At 37.0% G+C, this 18,963-nt stretch overlaps 1 protein-coding gene across 1 annotated transcript; it reads right to left on the bottom strand.

The window, feature by feature from the left end:
• Positions 1-275: 275 nt before the first annotated feature.
• LOC102410285 (melanoma-associated antigen B18-like) lies at positions 276-1,477 on the bottom strand. The gene has a single exon (XM_006079810.3). The coding sequence runs from the start codon at positions 1,426-1,428 to the stop codon at positions 406-408; it is 1,023 nt and encodes a 340-aa protein (XP_006079872.1). The 5' UTR covers positions 1,429-1,477; the 3' UTR covers positions 276-405.
• Between the last annotated feature and the right edge of the window lie 17,486 nt (positions 1,478-18,963).

The following is an 18,963-nucleotide window of genomic DNA, read 5'->3' as shown; positions in this document are numbered from 1 at the left end:
CTATTGAGTTAAATATAATATGCAACCAAAATCACTAATAAGTTTAGATTCTGAAATGTATATCTTCTTTAAAAGAAAACCTTTGAAATATAACAAAAAGAAAGAAAGAAAGGAAGGGAGAGAGGGAGGAAAAAATAGAAAGAAAAAGAAAAGAGAAAAGATTAAACTCTAAGTTTACCATATAGAACAGCAACACAAAGATGATATTATAGTTTTCCCTGTGGGCCCACCCTGGTCATCCACAGCTTAGAACGTTACTGCTCTTTTTCAACCTAAAAAAGAAAAAAAAAGAGAAAGGTAAAATTTCAAGTTAGCAATATATACCAGGAACTCCAGGATGGTATACACTTCTCCAGTCCCACCCTGGCCCTCCACTGTTAGAATGCTGACACACCTTTTTGAATTTCACTTAGCCTGGGAGGAGGTGCTGGCTCTGGCTCTGGAGCGGGCACTGGCCAGGGCAGCAGTACGAGCCCTGGCTGCAGCTCTGGCTCGGGCTCTCTCTTCCTCATCTCTCAAAGCCTCTTGATACCAGGATGGGAAGGCAGTGGGGACGGTATTGTGAACCTTGGCTAAAAACTCCAGGACTTTCATTTTGCTTGTTTCAGCATGGGCTCTCGGGCCCCACAGGAACTCATAGCGTGGAGGCTCACTGTTGGCCACCTGGCGGTACTCCAGGTACTTGAGCTGCACCAGATCTTCTGTGAGGACCTTCTTGGGATCCCCATAGATGAAGTGCTTCCTTTCAGCATATACGCCCATCATATTCAGCACTTCCCAGATCGCCTCTTCAGGGGCGCAGTTGCCTTTCATGAAGATCACACCAAGCACAATCATCAGGATGCCGGTCTTTGGCATGTGCTCATATTCATTCAGAGCTGAATCATAGGAGAGGTCTAGTTTGTTGACAAGGGTGTAGCAGTGCCTGGTAGGATCTACTTCCTTCAAATCAACCCCAAAAGCCAGCTCCATATGATCAGAAGCTCTCTTAAGGATCTCATTGAAATGATTCTTGTACTGTTGGATAACAAACTTCAGCATGTCTGCCTTTTTAATTGGCTCTCTCTTTTGATACTTCTGCAGCAGAAACTGCACCAACAAAACCACTTTCTTATTTAAAATCTCACTGAGTGAGCTCTCAGTGCCCCTGGGGAAGCTTGTGCTTTCCGCCTTTGGGCTATTGATATTTTCAGCTGAGTTGGTGCCTGAACTAGCTGCAGTAGCACCGGTGGCTCCCTCAGGTGCCTCAGGAGTGCTGGGTGTCCCAGCAGCAGGCAGATTCTCAGGTCTGTCCCCAAAGACCGAGGAAGGGGGCTTTCCTGCTGCTGCTGCCCCAGTGGCCTTAGCAACCTCTAGGCCCTGGGTCTCAGTACGGGCCTGGCGGCGTTTCTCACGGGCACGGAGCTTACTCTTCTGACCCCGAGGCATGATGACTGGTCAGGGACTGCAGGCAGTTGCTCAAGCTGCCAAGGTTGATGTAGAGCTCACCCTAGAAGACAGAGGAAAAGAAGGCGTGTATAGCCTCTGTAGGGAGATTCTTCTATCTTGGCTCCAAGAAAACTGCCTTTGTTGATCCCCTTAAGGGTACCGTTTTAGGAACCCACAAGACAGAGGCCAATGGAACTCTGTGGGCCTCCTTTGTTCATCAGGGGCTTGTCACCTTAATTCTATCCCAGAATACTGAACTTGACTCCTGACCAGTCCTTTTACGACTCCCTCTGCTGACTTGAGGCTGCCCCTTCAGACCACAGCTTCCCATCCCACAAATTCTCCTGGTGGAAGTAGGGGGTGTTGGGCCTAATGGTCACTTTTGAGACACTCGGGGGTTGAGGGTCGGGATGGCGCAAGTTAGGATAGGGAGGGGCTCTACGGGACCACCTGAGTTCTGGGAGGAGTGTGTCCCTTTACTTCTAATAAAGATTGTTCACCTGGACACCTGTCCAATCCTGGAACTCGTCCCTCTGTAGATACACGACGCCACACCTCTCCAACTAAAGCCTCAAGCTCCAAAGCTGCCGCAGCGGAAGGCAGGGAAAGCACTTCCGATATCGCCCAACTGGGTTTCCCAGCATTGAGGGCGGGGGGGAACTGGTTCTGGAAGGGCCTCCCTGTCTGTCCTGGCAAGTGGAGAAATCGTGCAGAACTCACATGAGGGAGTCTTACCTGACTCATGACAGGGCCTGGGACTTCTTCCTCTGCTGAGCTAAGTCAGCTGGCCACAGACCAGGGTTCTCATTTCCCTCGGAACCCCCAGTAGGAAGTAAGGGGTAGCCTGAGCCTAGCAACCATGTCTAGGGCCTCCCAAGACTGATAGTGGGGGGGGGGGGCGGGTCTTTGTGGACTCTTATTTTGGAGTGGGCTCTCCCCTCAGTCCTCACTCAGTTTCTTACCTTGATGTTTTGTAAGTGAGCTACTAATCTGATAGGGTGCCAGACCAATCAAGCAAGGCATAAATCTGTAAATAATTTAAGGAGAATTGACTACTGTACAATACTCTACTCACCATGAGTAAACATAAGATATGTTGCTCTATTTGAGATTTCTTTTACCTAAGTCTGTCAGTAATTTTTTTCACATTTACATCCATAAACATCATGTGCATTGTTGTTAGTTTTCTTTTGAGGTATCTTTTGGATAGCACTGCTGTTTTGAATGATGTATTTACCATTATATATCCTAGTTACTTGTTTTGTGATAAGTGTCCTCCTATTGGGACTTCCCTGGGGGTCCAGTGGATAAGACTCCGAGCTCCTAATGCAGGGGCATGGATTCAGTCCCTGCAGGGGATCTAAGATCCACATGCTACGAGGTACAGCCTTTAAAAAAAAAAATCTTCCTTTTGATATAGTGATCTTCTGCACCAGCTTTTGAAGTTTCTTATAAATTTGAATATTTGGCAGCCAGTTTCCTTGGGGTTTTTAATTAGAGAATCATATTACCTTTTTTCATTATTCATAACTTTGTTTTGGTATTGCTGTGTATGGCTGTATACTGGTTATGCAGTCCAGTCCAGGTTTGAACAGTAGAGTTGGTACTGTACCTCCATGCCCTCTTCTGGACTTTACTGGAAATGTTTCTAAAGTTTCACACTTATATATGTTTGCTATTGATTTAACAATATGGAAATTCCATTCTAATGTAAGTTTTCTAAAAGTTATTACCATGAACTGGTGTTGAACTTTTATCAAAGGTTTTTTCTTTACTCCTACACTTGATCAAATGCTTTCTCTTCTCTGTCTGATAATATAGTGAATTCCAATACACTTTGTTGGCAAAGCCATTCCAGAGGTGACACTGAAATTCTGTTTGGAGATCCATACCGTCTGTAGTTTCCATTGTGGTGATGTTGTCAATCGTTGAGGATCATCACTGTCATCCATTAATCCACTAGAAGCTGCTGAGTTGTAATTCTCTAATTCTACCATTCTTTCTCAAGACTATTACCTGAAATATATGTATAGGTAGAACCCTCTGTTATCCTCTCTCTCTTTTTTTTTTTTTTTTTTTTTTTTTTTTGAGGTGAGCCTTCAATAGCCCTATTTTACTGCCTAGACAGACTGATAAAGAAAGCTAAATCTCTCTGTCTAATCAATATCAGAACACTCTTTAGCCCAAAATTGTTTTGTTTTTTTGTAATTTTAAATAGCAAAAAAATCTTGCTTGAGAACTAAACCAGTTAATAACTGGTTGAATAATTCATCTGCTATTAATTACTATTAACAAGCAGCATTGGGGTAATCAGTGTTTAGGCCCTAGAGTTTGTTACATGATATAGTATTTGTGCTTACAAATAGTTATGATTTTGGAAGACATAGAAAATATTCCTATGATTTATTCAAAGTCAGCATTCTTTGAAGGGGTATAGTTTCTCTATTCTTTCTATATAGCTATACAATCATTATGCTAGTTGAGTTTTATTGTTTTCTTTATAAATTCTAACATGGATTATGGCAAGTATTGTAAGTGTTATTACTACTTTAGTTTATACACATGTAGACATAAAAACAAATTGTGGCACTCTGTCCTCTGGGTTCACAATTTATTTAATATAGGCCTGTCCTAATGAACTTCATATTAGAACTCCATTAATGTGGTCAGTGCAAACTTATCTGATTTTTTGAATTAATATGCTCTCTCAATTTATTAAAAATAATTTTTCCAACTTCTCAATTCACTTGTTAGTAATTTTTTTTAAATTTTATTTTATTTTTAAACTTTACAATATTGTATTAGTTTTGCCAAATATCGAAATGAATCCGCCACAGGTATACCCGTGCTCCCCATCCTGAACCCTCCTCCCTCCTCCCTCCCCATACCCTCCCTCTGGGTCGTCCCAGTGCACCAGCCCCAAGCATCCAGTATCGTGCATCGAACCTGGACTGGCGACTCGTTTCATACATGATACTATACATGTTTCAATGCCATTCTCCCAAATGTCCCCACCCTCTCCCTCTCCCACAGAGTCCATAAGACTGGTCTATACATCAGTGTCTCTTTTGCTGTCTCGTACACAGGGTTATTGTTACCATCTTTCTAAATTCCATATATATGCGTTAGTATACTGTATTGGTGTTTTTCTTTCTGGCTTACTTCACTCTGTATAATAGGTTCCAGTTTCATCCACCTCATTAGATTTTTTAATGAATATTTACTTCTTGAGTAGGTGACATTTTTGGTTGTTTCTAAGGTAATAAGTCTGGAAATATAGAATGTTCTGGAGCAAAGAGACTCAAACTGTGAGTAAGGAGTCTTAAGTAAGAAACAAACTGTTAGAACTATTTTTAGAGTTCTTTACTTTGTATAACCTCCCTCTCCCTCTGTGCTTCTGCCCATGCTGCTTCTCCCTGAATGGAATAATAATGCCTTCTGAAGCACAAGGCATTTAGAGTGATTCGGCCCCTGATAACAACTGCAGCCTTTCAGTAGTTGAGGACTTTGTTCACCTTTACTTTCTGTTTCAGTTCAGTTTGAACAAATTGTCCACACTTAGGTCTGCTGCATCCAATACCATTTCAGCCATTTTAATGGCCACACTGCTGATGAAGGACTGAATTTCTGGAATCTTCCTTATCCCTATACCTCATCCTCTAAAACATCCGCTCCAGCCAAGATAATGATATTAAGGAGGAACAAGACCATTTTAGATAGAGGCCATTTTAGAGGAATGGATGTACTGTCTTCAGTGAGTCAAATACCTATGACAGCATGCTCAGAATGGCATAGCCAGGAGTCACTTTGTCAGCTTAAATGAACTCTGTTTTTGAACACATAAGTTTGCTACTTGCCAGGCAACCAAAATAACTGAGTAGAGAGTTTATTTCAGAAATAGAATATGTTAATATGGCTTAGTAAATGGAAGATAAGGAAATGTTCTAAGGGTACATGTTACTGAGTCAGGACTAGAACTAAGGTGAGGTGAGTGATAAAAACTTTGTCTTTATTTTAAATAATTAAATAAATAAATACAAAGTTATACATAAAGACAGGATCTGAGCCTGCACTTGTATGACCCTGAGAGTGAGTGCTTCAGTTGTCTAACCCTGTTTTCAGCCAGTGAATGGTTTTTTTATGTATGGTATTTTCTTATCATGGTTTTTGGCAATTATTTTGATTTTTTAAAATACTGAATTGAGACATAATTTTTCTTGATTAGTGAGATTTTTTGATCCTCCCTCATCCTCAAATTTTGAACTCAAAGTGAATGCCTGACTTTTCTCACCCTGGTCCTGGTGAGTCTTTAGTGTTTAATATTGATCATGGCCTCACACTTTTGAGCATTATTAACTTATCACTTGCCTTGTTTTGAATTTTAGGTATCATTTCACTGTTTGCTTTTGTGATCTTGACCAATAAAATTACCCTATAAGAGACTCTGTTAAAAAAATGTTTAGAATAGAGACTACAGATACTCTTTTTACTGAGTTGGTGGGATGATTAAATAAAAGTATATGTGAGAAAATACTTTGCAAACTTTACAAATTGTTAGTTGCTTAGAAATATTTATTGGGTTGAAACTTCGAGAAAGTCCTAAATTCAGTCTTGATCCATTCTTTGAGATACCCAGTGGCTTAACTTTCCATTGCTACATAGTAAGTTATCACAGACTCAGTGGCTTAAGATAACCCACTTATTATCTCCCAGTTCTGTTGGTCAGTTGTCTTGGTACAGTTCATTTGTGTTCTCTGCTCAGGTCCTCACTCTCAAAGTGTCTTGTTGGCTGAGCTGTATTCTTATCAGAAGTCTCTGGGCAAGGATCCAGTTCAAGGATTAAGGTTGTTGGCAGAATCAAGTTCCTTTTGTTTTTAGAACTGAGGTCTCCTATTTATTGCTGGCTGTCAGACAGGGGCCATTCTTAATTCCTAGAAGTTGATTGCATTCCTTGCCATGTGGCCCTTTCCATTTTCAAAGTCCACCATGAAAAATCTCCTTCATGTAGAAGAATTTCTGACCATAATGGTAGCTGAAACTCCCAAGTTGCATATACTATACTAAATTTGGAATGAAAGGTTTTAAAGTCTCTAATGCTATGGGTCCTGTTTTTGCTTTTTACTTTTTTAAAAAAAAACAATTGTGCCTGATGACTGTTAGCAAATATCAAATACTGGGTTATTTGATGCTTTTAAAATCTGATCAGTTGGGAGGTTTTGGTTTGTTGCTCATCTGTTTTCTTATTATTTTCACTCTTAGTGGAATGTTAGAACTAACTCTCTCAGTATATGTATGTGCACTCATGGGTCAGATAAGAAGTCATGGGAAGACAAGTTATCAACTACTATAAAATAAGTGAGAAGTGCTCCAAGAAAGAAGCAATTGTGACTGGGAAAATTTAATTATCCTAGTGTCCCAGACTGTTTTAAATCTAAAGTGTGGCTGAACTATGGAATGGGACACACAGGTTTCCCCACCCCATTCTCTAAAACATCTGTTTGTTATTGAGTCACAGAGATATGAAGAGAAAGAGTAAGGAGGGAGGGCAAATATTTTAAAGTAAAAATAACAATAACTATGTATTTGTTGAGGACCTATTATATTCAAGGAAGTGTGCTGTGTCTGTTTTACTTCACCTGTGGCATGGGTTTCACTTATTGGATCATACAGGCAAAGAAAGTGAGGCTCATAAGATTAAAAAGCTTTCTTTCATCCATTAGTTTTTATTTACTAAACCAGGAACTTGACCAAAGTCGTGAAGATACCAAAGGCTTAGACTGAAAAAGAGATAGAGAAGAAAGGTGTCAGAGAAGTTTTTTTTTTTTTTTCCTGGTCAGAAGTGGCAGTTTCCTTGACAGTAGATAAGCAACTTTATACAGTTTTATTATTGAATTCAACCCTGTTCATTACTTTCTGTTTTAGCCTTTTCATTTTTTTTGTTTACACTATCACTTATAATTTTGATAAGCAAAATAATAGTTCAACATTGGTCTCAACTATAAATTAGTATTAAAGTCATTATAAAGAAAAAATTAACATGATATTTATTACAGGAACACTTAATGATAGGACATTATTCATGATAAAATTATCTTAAACATTCAGTTGAAGACCTTTAGGAAATATGCTCTTAAATTAGCTCTTTTTAAAAGAAACCATGTTATTTTTAATCTGGTAGACAATTAGATGTCTTTTTTACTCAAGTCAAAAGTGGAGTCTCAAGGTCAGATTTATGTATTCTTAGAGCAAGTGAAAATGTTATTATTCTATACACTTTGAATACCAGCTTGACTTCATGTATTTTGTTCCCACTTTAATATTTTTCTGAATGCAAGACATTATAATCCTTAATTCAACAGTATTTTGTTGATAAGGAATTCAACCATGCAGTGTGCTGGGAGCTGAGATAAAATGATAAGCAAAATGTGGACAGAAATTATATTGAATTATATATAATTCAATATAATTATATTATATAAGGATTATATTACATAATTATTGTATTACATATATTTATATTATATATATTATATATATATATATATAACAAAACAGGGAAGCAAAGCAAGACAAACAAAAACCACATAGGAAAAAGAATTCCAGATACTTGAACCATATTCCAGGGTTGTGACATCAGAGATGGAGAAATTTGGATAGATTAGAAAGCTGTGTGTAGGTACAATTTGCAGGACTCATGTGCTTGTTGGCACATGGCTGGTGTAGGAGAACATAGTGTCAAAAATACCAGCTTACATCCAGGGTCTGCACAGCTACATTCATGACTGCAGTGTCTACTGAGATTGGGAATTCTGTGAGTGTACAATTTACCACAAGTGGGAGTCATAAAAATGGATGTAATTTGGAGTTTTGGTTGTGTGTTCAGTTTAAAGAAGGTTGTGTTTGAGGCGCTTTTGATAAATATTCAAGTGAAGATGTCAGATAAGCAGAAATATATATATGAAGCTGAATATTAGAGAAGAGATCTGGGCTTGAGATGTATATCTGAAGTCATGAGGAGGCATTTGAAAATGGAAGCATTGAACATGAATGGATATGACAAGGAAGAGAGTACAGAGTGAAATAAAAAGTATGAAGGCAACCCAACATTTTAAAAATGGATAGAAAGCATACTCTTTGTAGAAGACTTAGAACATATAGAAAGCTATTTGATCACCCATAATTCTGTTGCATATATACATATATATATACATACAATAATTTGGTGCCACAGCTTGCAATTCCTATGAATATCCAATAAACATTTTACTTTTAATCAGCAGAGATAGTAATTTCTTATTCAATGTTGATGAACAAATTAATCCACCCAAAATCTTGTTAAGCTACAAGCATATGAAAGTAATGAATAAAGAAATAAATATGTCCTATATAAGGGCTTCCCTGGTGCCTCAGTAGTAAAGAACCACCTGGGGTAATGCAGAAGATAAGGGAGACTTGGGTCCAATCCCTGGGTCAGGAAGATACCCTGCAGAAGGAAATGGCAACCCACTCCAATATTCTTGTCTGGGAAATCCCATGGACAGAAGAGCCTGGACTGCCTCCAGTCCATGGGGTCTCAAAGAGTCTGACACGATTTAATGACTGAACAACAGCAACAACATAAAGAGTTAAATCTATTAATATATACTCAATTACTCTAGTTATGGCATCTATAGAATTTGGTGAAATTCAGTTCTGTACTGTATTTGCTTCAGAAAAACTCATTATCACCATTTGAAAAATAGCATAAAGCATATGTTCTATTGATGATGGCATCATGTTGCTATGTGAAGGACAACACATTAGATTTACATTAAATGTATAAAATAGAGCAACTCATCATTGGCTTTTCCTAGACTGAGTCATCTGTGTTCCTATTAAAATGAATATTAACTTTTTTTTCTAATTTGATTTCAGTTTGAACAGCTTTTAAAAATGCCAATATCTGCAAGCATAATACATTTTTAATGCACCTAAAATTTATTTAAAAGAAAATGATTATGTGCATTGTACTTATATATAAGTGTGAAACTGATGGCAAAGTATATTGTGATTAATGTGTGATATTTTATATTTACATTACAATTGTTTTCTATTTTCAGTGATACATAGTTGATGGGTCTGTTGCAGTTGTATTATGTATAATGTAAGGCACCGACTGAACCTTAGGATGACTAAGATATTTAAAAATTTATGTTTTCAGAATGAATCAATAAGCTTTGAAGTAATTAACTTCTTCATGGCTTAGAGTAATGTTTTTTCAAAACTTACGAAACTCTCCAGAATTATTAAATTTCATGTTCCATTGCATCTACATTTAATATTTTGATGGTTATTGAGACATATGTACATTTATTGTCCTTTTAAGGAAGTTATGTGTAGAGGACACTGAGCTTTTAAATAAAAATAAGTAATCCCTATTAAACTTTAGTTTTAATCTAGGTCTTTAAATATGTGTTTTATCTTAGTGACTGGATAGTTTTTTTTTGAACTCAGTTTTTATGATTTGACACTTTTAAAGGTGTAGAGGATTTCACTAAACAATAAAAAATCTCTGAGATATTCATGGCAGTGAAGGGTAGGATATATAGATAATAAAATATAACCATTGTTGAGATTTTCATATATTATCTCTGTACAGAGATAATATATGAAAATCTCAACAATGGTTTTAACCAACTCTTCCCTTTTATAATTCCATGCCAAACCATTTCCTGTTTGAATGAAACTAGTTTTTGTTTCCTTTTCCTGATTCTTGGACTGATGACTGGATAAATAATCCAAAGACAAACACCAAAAAAGAGAAGTCATGTAGCAGTGACCGAGCCATAGCTGAACTAAACACATCAACATCAAACAAAAACACTATGAAGAAATAAAACAGAACAAAACCAAATAAAGCAAAACAACATACATATTTTGTGAAACACTTATAACCCTGGTGCAGACATGTCAATCACAATAGCAATCTGTTCTTTGACACACTGTATTCTGAACATTTGCACCACTGTGTAGCAATAAACTTATGATCAAGTATATACATAATAGCCATGTTACAACAGAAACTTAGAAAAAAAAAGTTTTTACATGTAAAATTTTTTTTTGGCATTTTTATTTTTTTATTTTTGGCTTTTCCAGTAGTCATGTATTTTTTTTAATTTAATTTTATTTTTAAACTTTACAATATTGTATTGGTTTTGCCAAATATCGAAATGAATTCGCCACAGGTATATATGTGTTCCCCATCCTGTAAAATTTTTATCTGGCTTTTGTAAAGACGAAATACCTAGCGGTATATTATTGAAAAAATAAAAAGAGGTATATTATTGCAATAGTGAAAGGCTGTTTTTTTGTAAGAAGAGAATTTGATATGGCTGAAAGCTGCTTTTAAATAAAGAAGAAAAAATGACATATTACTTCAGTGTTTTCAGACACAACATTTGATCATCTCAATGCTAAAACGTGTGGTTATATATTGTTCTTTTTCCCAGAGCACGGATGAGAAAGGAAACTGAGGCACGGTTAAGCTAAATGATTTGTTTGAATTGTGTAAAAAATACATTTCACAGAGTGTGAAAATGAAAGTCACTCAGTTGTGTCTGACTGTTTGTTACCCCATGGACTGTAGCCTGCCAGACTCCTCTGTCCATGGAATTCTCCAGGCAAGAATACTAGCCTTTCCCTTCTCCAGGGGATCTTCCCAATCCAGGGATCGAACCCAGGCCTCCCATCTTGCAGGCCGATTCTTTACCATCTGAGCCACCAGGGAAGCCCTTCAGTATTTGAATATTTTACCATTCAATACTTCAATATTTGAATTTTTTACCATTCTTTCCTTCTATTCCCAGGAACTAATTGCTCTAAATTAGAAAGATATTTGGCAAAACTAATACAGTTATGTAAAGTCTAAAAATAAAATAAAATTAAAAAAAAAAAAGAAAGATAGCTGTTCTGGGAGAATTTTATTCATGGTGATACTTTTGTTTAAAATGCTGTGGGGGAAAAAAAAAGGAAAGAAAAAGAAAGGAGGAGGAAATAGGTAGAGAAATGTAGTGAACAGTAATAGTAGTAAAACTGCTAGAATTAGCCAAGTCAGTGGTAAAGACTATAGTAAACAACTCAAGACACCATGAGATAAAAGTGATAAGGAGAATGTGTCAGAAAGTTCCTAGATGGATCTTCTTTCCTGTGCTTATTGAACTGTTGACCAGTCCTTGTGCATACCTGGTTAGGGGTCTAAATGATGCTTGAATGTGCCTGATAACTTATAATAGACATTTTAACATATTTGCTGAATGTCAGGATGAACATATTGTTGATGGTACAAAAAAATTGAAAGTTATATATATTTTAAAAAGAATGCTTAGTCATTTTGCATGAATAATTTTTGTAGGGAATGTCATTTTCAAGTAATTTCATGTTGTTTAAAGTCTCAGTTTAACAATTCTAGCAATGAATCTAATGTACCTTGCCTGAGTAGATATGGAACCAGATTTTGCCCTGGAAGAGCTACACTTGTTTAGTTCTTTGAATGATTTGTTGAATCAGTTAGCTTTTGTCACAATTGTGTTGTATTTTTAAAAAGCCCAAATTCAATGCATGCAGCAAGTGTTTATTTCTCCCTCATGCTTATGCAAATTGGCTGAAATTTTGTGATTTTGGCTGAGTTTGTTTGGGCTTGGATCCAAATTGAAGCTAGGATCCAAGTCTGCTACATGTGTCTCTCACTGTCTTTGCTCCAGGGGCTACTTTGTAGCCTCTTCTCATGGCAGTGATACAATATGCATGTATGAGAGCAAGTTGTAGGCCACAATCATATAAGCACATTTCCAGTCTCAGTTTGTCATGTCCACTAACATCCTGTAGGCAAAATCAAGTCATGGCCAACCCCAGCATCAGTGAATCATAGATATATACTTTTCTCATCCAGGTCAGTGTGGAGAAGGTCGGGGGGTGACTGTTTTAACAATAGCCTAATCTATCATCCATATCTTAATCAGAATGGAATCTGCCATTGAGTTTTTATTATGGATCCCCAGAACACAGACTATTTTCTTCTTGTTTCACAAAGAAAATAGCACAGTAGCTAAAAGTGTTTTAAGGTCAGCAAATCTTTAAGACATTATTTGTTCATAATGCAAAAACCTGAGGGCATTTTGCACCACAGGCCTATGTAATCAAAGCTCTCTCACATATATACAGATATTTTGCTCATTCTTAGTTTTTTGAAATTCTTTGTCAACATTTTTAAAAGGTGGGGAGGACTCTCTAGATGATTGGACTATCATATTAATATTTAGAAACAAGAAGGCATAAAATATAATCCACTGCCTCAGTGAGATAGTAAAAATTATTGTATTTTTAATTAGAGCTTTGTTAGGGAGGTGCAAAAATAGAATTCAAACTGCAGATTTGTTGATTGGGCTTAATAAAGGCTTGGGACTTTTGAATGTGCTAAAGATTGGCAATTTTCTTACCAGGGCTATCATTAGTTAGAAGCAAACACTTGCTAATCCCACTTCTATGATGGAGAATGAGTTATGATATTTCTGTGAGGACACAATGAAATTTGATTTACTAGTTTGTATTTTGAAAGCCACTGGAAACTATGAGGCCTCCCTCACTATCATGGCCTTTATTAAGTTGCTTAATTTGACAACTTATATTTTATCTTTTTAAGTTTCAAAATATGAAAATTTCTGAAAATCACCTGATGTTTTATATCAGAATGTTTCTACAGAAAGGAATTACTCTTGTTCATTAACCAAAGGAGTTCTGAAACCACATACAGAAAAAATAAGAGAATTTCATCATTCCTAAAGTTTATCATACTGTTATTAATATTATACTTAATTTTATTTGTAAAAAGAGAAAAAAGAGTTGCTGTTTTATGTCATGAAGATTGCCTTTGGCAGTTGAATCACTATATTCTACATGATGAAAATTATTTTTCTGATGGTAAAGGTACTACTCTTGACTGCGTACATGGAGAACTGAACGGGCCATGAGACACCTCTGGGTTGATACTTAGGGAAAAAGCATCTACACGTCACTGGTCCTCTACTGAATAGTTAATGAGGAGCTTCCAAGTAACATCTGTTGGAACATTTGTCTCAGGAATCACACAACTTCTTGATCATTCTCTCTTCCTGAGAAAAAATATGTAAAATAATATACCAATAAAAAATGAAGTAATATATCCTTAATATAGGTATAAATCTGCCCTCAGTAGTTATTTGTTGAATGGCTGAATGACATTTTGTCTATATGATATAAAATACATTGTGTCTATTGAATACTTTATGCATGTATCGGTTTACTCATAAGCACATATAAATAAATATATTAAAATTTCTCATCAGGATTATATGAATTTATAGTTAACAGTATATTGAAGTGAGGATCAGCTAAGTAATTTTCCAGGCCCAGTGAAAAATGAAAATGTAGGGCCCTTGTTCAGAAATTACTAAGGATTTCAAGATGGTGACAGCAGAGCCTTGAAGTAAGCATGGGGATTTCTAAGCATGGTCCCCTTTTCAACTGCAGCAGTAGCATGTCCATGAAGCTGGTTCTGATTGAGTATGTGCTGTGTATAGAATGCACTTTCTTTCGTATAACAAAAATAATAAATCATTGTCTTTGGGAAGCTTAGCAGAGAGAATTTCTTTTAGCATATGTATACATATTTGCATATATATGTAATAGATATGAATAAACACATATTTATTGTATATTATGCCATATAATTTCAACATGGAGAGTCTACTTTATATACTTACTATTATTTATTTGAGCTATGTAGTCAAAGCATTGATAGAAGGTCTGTAGTATCCTAAATACATCTTTCAGGATCTTATCTGATTCCTATGTTGAAGAGGAGTGAAGATCAACATTCTCCACAACTTTCAGGGTTGAACTAAAATTCTGAGTGTGTGACTTATCCTTAATTCTTTCAGATTTCCTCCCATTTAAGAGGCTTCTGATGTTTGAAGGCCAGAGTGCTTCTGTGATTTGAGATGTCTCAGAAGAGCTTCACAGTTGTTTTTCACTTCCCCTTCTTAATAATAAGGATTCTAGGTAGAAGTATGCTAGAGAGCTATTCCCCATCAATCATCTAACAACAACAACAACAAACATTTATGAGCACCTGATATATGCCAGTCTCTATATTTGTCTCTAATTCTTATAACTATCCAAGGTAATAGCATTATCCCAATTTCATAGATTTTGAAAACAATGTTCAGATGGGCGTTTATTACACTGCATTACTTAACTCAGAAGAGATGGAACCACAATGAAACTCTAGATCTGTTGCACATTGCTCTCTACTTGTTTATACCACATTGCCAGAGGATGTGCAAAGGTCAGTGAGCTCCTCTGGGAACAGAAGGAAGGCCAGTCTGGGACTCTGAGTAACCAACATAGAGATGCAGTGTTCAATTTGTTTTCAAAGTTGACCACTATCACTTATTTCTTGTATCCATACCATCAAGAGCTGGGGTCCTCTCTTCCTGAATCTGAGCTGGCTTTGTGATACTCTGACCAATAGGATTTGGCAGGTGTGACACCGGGTAAGTTCCAGGTCTAACTTTGACGAGGCATCTACTGTTTTCTCTTTATTAGGAGCTAGCCTCCATGATGTAAAGAAGCTTAGACCAGAAAACTGAAATATGAGACAGCATATGAGGATAGAGAGAACCAGCCCTCTGAATGAAGCCTTTCTGTATCTCCCAGACTAGCTCAACCACCAGTCAAATGCAGCTGAGAAAGTGACTGCAGCCAAGCCCTGCCAGAATTCCTCACCTAGAAAATTGTAAGAAATGATTCATTGCTGTTTTTTAAGCAACTGGTGGATTTATTTCATAGCAATAGATACTGAAACACCGGGAAACTTGGGGACTATCCTGTTTTAGCCTGGCTTGCAATTTCTACAGCTACAAAGCCCTGGCTGACTATCATGAATACAGTTGTGCTTGGGCTAAAATGTGTTCTAAGACTCCAATGGGGATTGCAGTGTTATTGCTTAGGTCTCCTTTGGGAGAAAGTCTATCTGCAGAAGTTTTGATGTCACTTTAATTTTGCATCAGAGCAGCCCATGAATAGCTTTAATTGTTGAAGGAATGAAACACATAAGGAAGGATACTCTGCTTGCCTTAGGGTTAAATTCATCAATGCCATTTCCTTTCCAAGATATCAAAGTCATTACATCTCTGTATTCTGTTCTCTTTGCCATAGTTTCTGCTCTCATAAGGAAAAACAAAAAGATTTAAGGTAATTTATATTAAAAAATGAACTTCTGTGGAGATACTTCTGAAATTCAATCCTACTCATGATGTTTTTCAGTTTCTAGGCATACTTAGTTGTGAGTCCTCTTTGATCATATTTTGCATCTACAATAGAGCACTTGGGGATAAGTACTTGATAACTTTAATATGGCCTCAAACTTTGACATAAAAGGCACAAGAAAAATCATCTTGAAAAACTTTTCAATGTTAATTTCATTTGGTAGGGAATTATGTGATGAAGGCAGGCACATTTGATCAAAATTTAACCTTTTTCAGTAGAATGTAATCAACTTTTTCTGTTGCATAAAGATGAGAACCTCATTCAGAAGATACAATTAGAAGCCTCACTTATCTAAATCATGATTATAAGGAAACTAACAGCTAAGTACAAGGTTGCTACCTACATGGAAAATGTATAACAGGAGCTTTAAAGAGCCTTTTCTCTTTTATATTTGATTTGATAACTAAAGTTTCACTAGTATAAGAAAAAAAAAACTTCTTTGAAACTGAGAGTATTTGTTCTGCAGTACATCATGTATTGTTATCCAAAAATAGTTGCCTCTCCACTTAAATAGGTATTATTTGACATTAACAACAGCAGTACCTTGATTTTCTCACTTAGCACAGCCGACCCTTGATAGCCATGAGGGATTAGTTCCAGGAGCCCTGTGGATACTGAAATTCTCAGATACTTAAGTTCTTTATGTAAAATGGTATGCTGCTGCTACTGCTGCTAAGTCACTTCAGTCGTGTCTGACTCTGTGCGACCCCATAGACGGCAGCCCACCAGGCTCCGCCATCCCTGGGATTCTCCAGGCAAGAACACTGGAGCAGGTTGCCATTTCCTTCTCCAATGCATGAAAGTGAAAAGTGAAAAGGAAGTCACTCAGTCGTGTCTGACTCTTCGCGACCCCATGGACTGCAGCCTACCAGGCTCCTCTGTCCATGGGATTTTCCAGGCAAGAGTACTGGAGTGGGTTGCCATTGCCTTCTCCGGTAAAATGGTATAGTGCTTGCATATAACCTACGTGTCAGTTCAGTTCAGTTCGGTCGCTCAGTCATGTCCAGCTCTTTGCGACCCCATGGACTGCAGCACGCCAGGCCTCCCTGTCCTTCACCAACTCCCTGAACCTACTCAAACTCATGTCCATCGAGTCAGTGATGCCATCCAACCATCTCATCCTCTGTCATCCCCTTCTCCTCCCACCTTCAGTTTTTCCCAGCATCAAGGTCTTTTCCAATGAGTTGGTTCTGTATCCTGCTGTAAACTCTAACTCATCTCTAGACTACTTAGAATGTCTAATACAATGTAAATGTTATGTAAATAGTTGCTAGTGTGCCACAAATTTAGGTTTTGCTTTTTGAAACTTTCTGGAATCTAGAAAAAAAAATTATTTTCATCTGAAGTTGGTTGAATCCATGGATGCAGAACACAGAGGGCTGACTGCATCTTTATGCATTGCTAAAGCATAAACAGTGGTTGCAAGCTTATGTCTTATAAGATTTTTCAATTACCAAAGTTTTTCTCTGGCTTTAAATGCTTGCACAACAGTCAGTAGGATCATAATAATTTTATTTAATGTCCCTAACAGTTCTGTCCAAAGGAGCCATATTAATTATGTCACACAGAACAAGACCAGAAAGAAATCACAGCATAACGCTCTCAGGAAAAATCCACAAGAATATCAAGACTCAGCAACTTCAATGAAAACTTTACAACCTCCTTTGGCCTCTGATTATAATAGCACTGGCACCCCTTTTTGCCTAGTGCATCAAAAACCAACTGCTCTATTTGCTATTTAAGGCCTTAAGTATCCCCATTCCTATGAAATCTCCCTCTGGCCAGCATAATCTCATAGCTCCACATATTTCTTCCTTCCTCATCCCACCCTGTGCCTGGTCTCAGACTGCTTCCTCTCCACTAAGTCAGGTCAGTTTATTTGTTGGGTTCAGATCAAACCTTACATTCCTTATAGCCTTTTCTGCCCTTTGTACCTTTTACTAAAGTCTAGTTCTAGTTCATTTATATCTCTCTCCAGTCATCAAATACATAGCGAGCCCTCCAAGCTGCCAGGCACTCTGCTCAGTGCTGAAGGTATATAAATGGAATACAGTTTTCCCTTCCACTTCTTAGGTTGCTCATAGTCTCTCTGTGAGGGTAGGCAAGTGAACAGAAAGAAGAATGCCTGGGGAGAGTGACTTGATGGAGATGTTTACAAAGAACTAAAGCAGTATATTTTAGTAATACCTAACTCACGAGGTGAGAAGAGGGGTAGGTATAACTTTAGGGAGACTGTTATTGTGAGAATTGAAAAATAAACCAAGCAGAGAAGATAGGTGAGGTCATTTTGGGAATAGGGAACAGCTTGAGCAAGAGTGGTATTTCCTGTGTCCCTGTATCTGGCTGTATTTTAATTCAGAGATTGAATATTTTTCCATTGACCAGGTACAAATAACTTTCCTAGTCTTTTTACCTTATTATTTGAATCTATTATTTTATCTTGCAAACCATATAAGGGTTAAACATAAGTAGGATGAAAGCTCAGTAATTGAAAGTGAAAATAAATAAGGGATAACCAGGTAACATAAAAAGAAAAAGAAAACCCACAAAATAAAATTATAGACATTAAACTACAGTACTATGATAAATGTAACTGGACTTAAGTCTTCTAGATGGATAAAAAGCAAAACTAAGAATATTTTTAGTTTAATGAGACAAACTAAAACAAGATAGTATAATTAAGGAAATGTTTTAAGTTAGATTGTTCCAATTCAGTTGATCTCTTCTTTAGATAAGCTCTGAAGCCTGAATATAATCCATGTTTCATTAAATATGTTTGAGTTCTTAGGGTGTAATAGGCACTACAGCAGACACTGGTGATTGTATTAGTTATTATTACTATATAACAAATAACCACATAGTTAGCAGCTTAAAACAACCTCTATTTTTTAATCTCATAGTTTCCATGGATTGGGAGTTTGGGCACAGATTAGCTGGATCCTCTGCTCAGGGTTTCACAAAGCTAAATCAAAGCTGTCTTCCCTTCAGAAACCTGGCATCCTCTTCTCTGCCCTTGTGATTGTGGGTAGAATTCAGTTTATAGTGGTTGTGGGGCTGAGGACACCATTTTCTGGATGGCTATTAGCTGAGGCCTGTAGTTATCTCCTAGAAGGCTGCCTTCATAGGCCCTCTCAAAATATGAAAACTTACTTCTTCAAGGCCAGCAGGAGAATCTACCATTCCAGTGTAAAG

Source organism: Bubalus bubalis, chromosome X (assembly GCF_019923935.1).
Source record: "Bubalus bubalis isolate 160015118507 breed Murrah chromosome X, NDDB_SH_1, whole genome shotgun sequence".
In the NCBI taxonomy this organism is placed as follows: Eukaryota; Metazoa; Chordata; class Mammalia; order Artiodactyla; family Bovidae; genus Bubalus; species Bubalus bubalis.
This window is presented reverse-complemented; position numbering and strand designations above follow the sequence as displayed.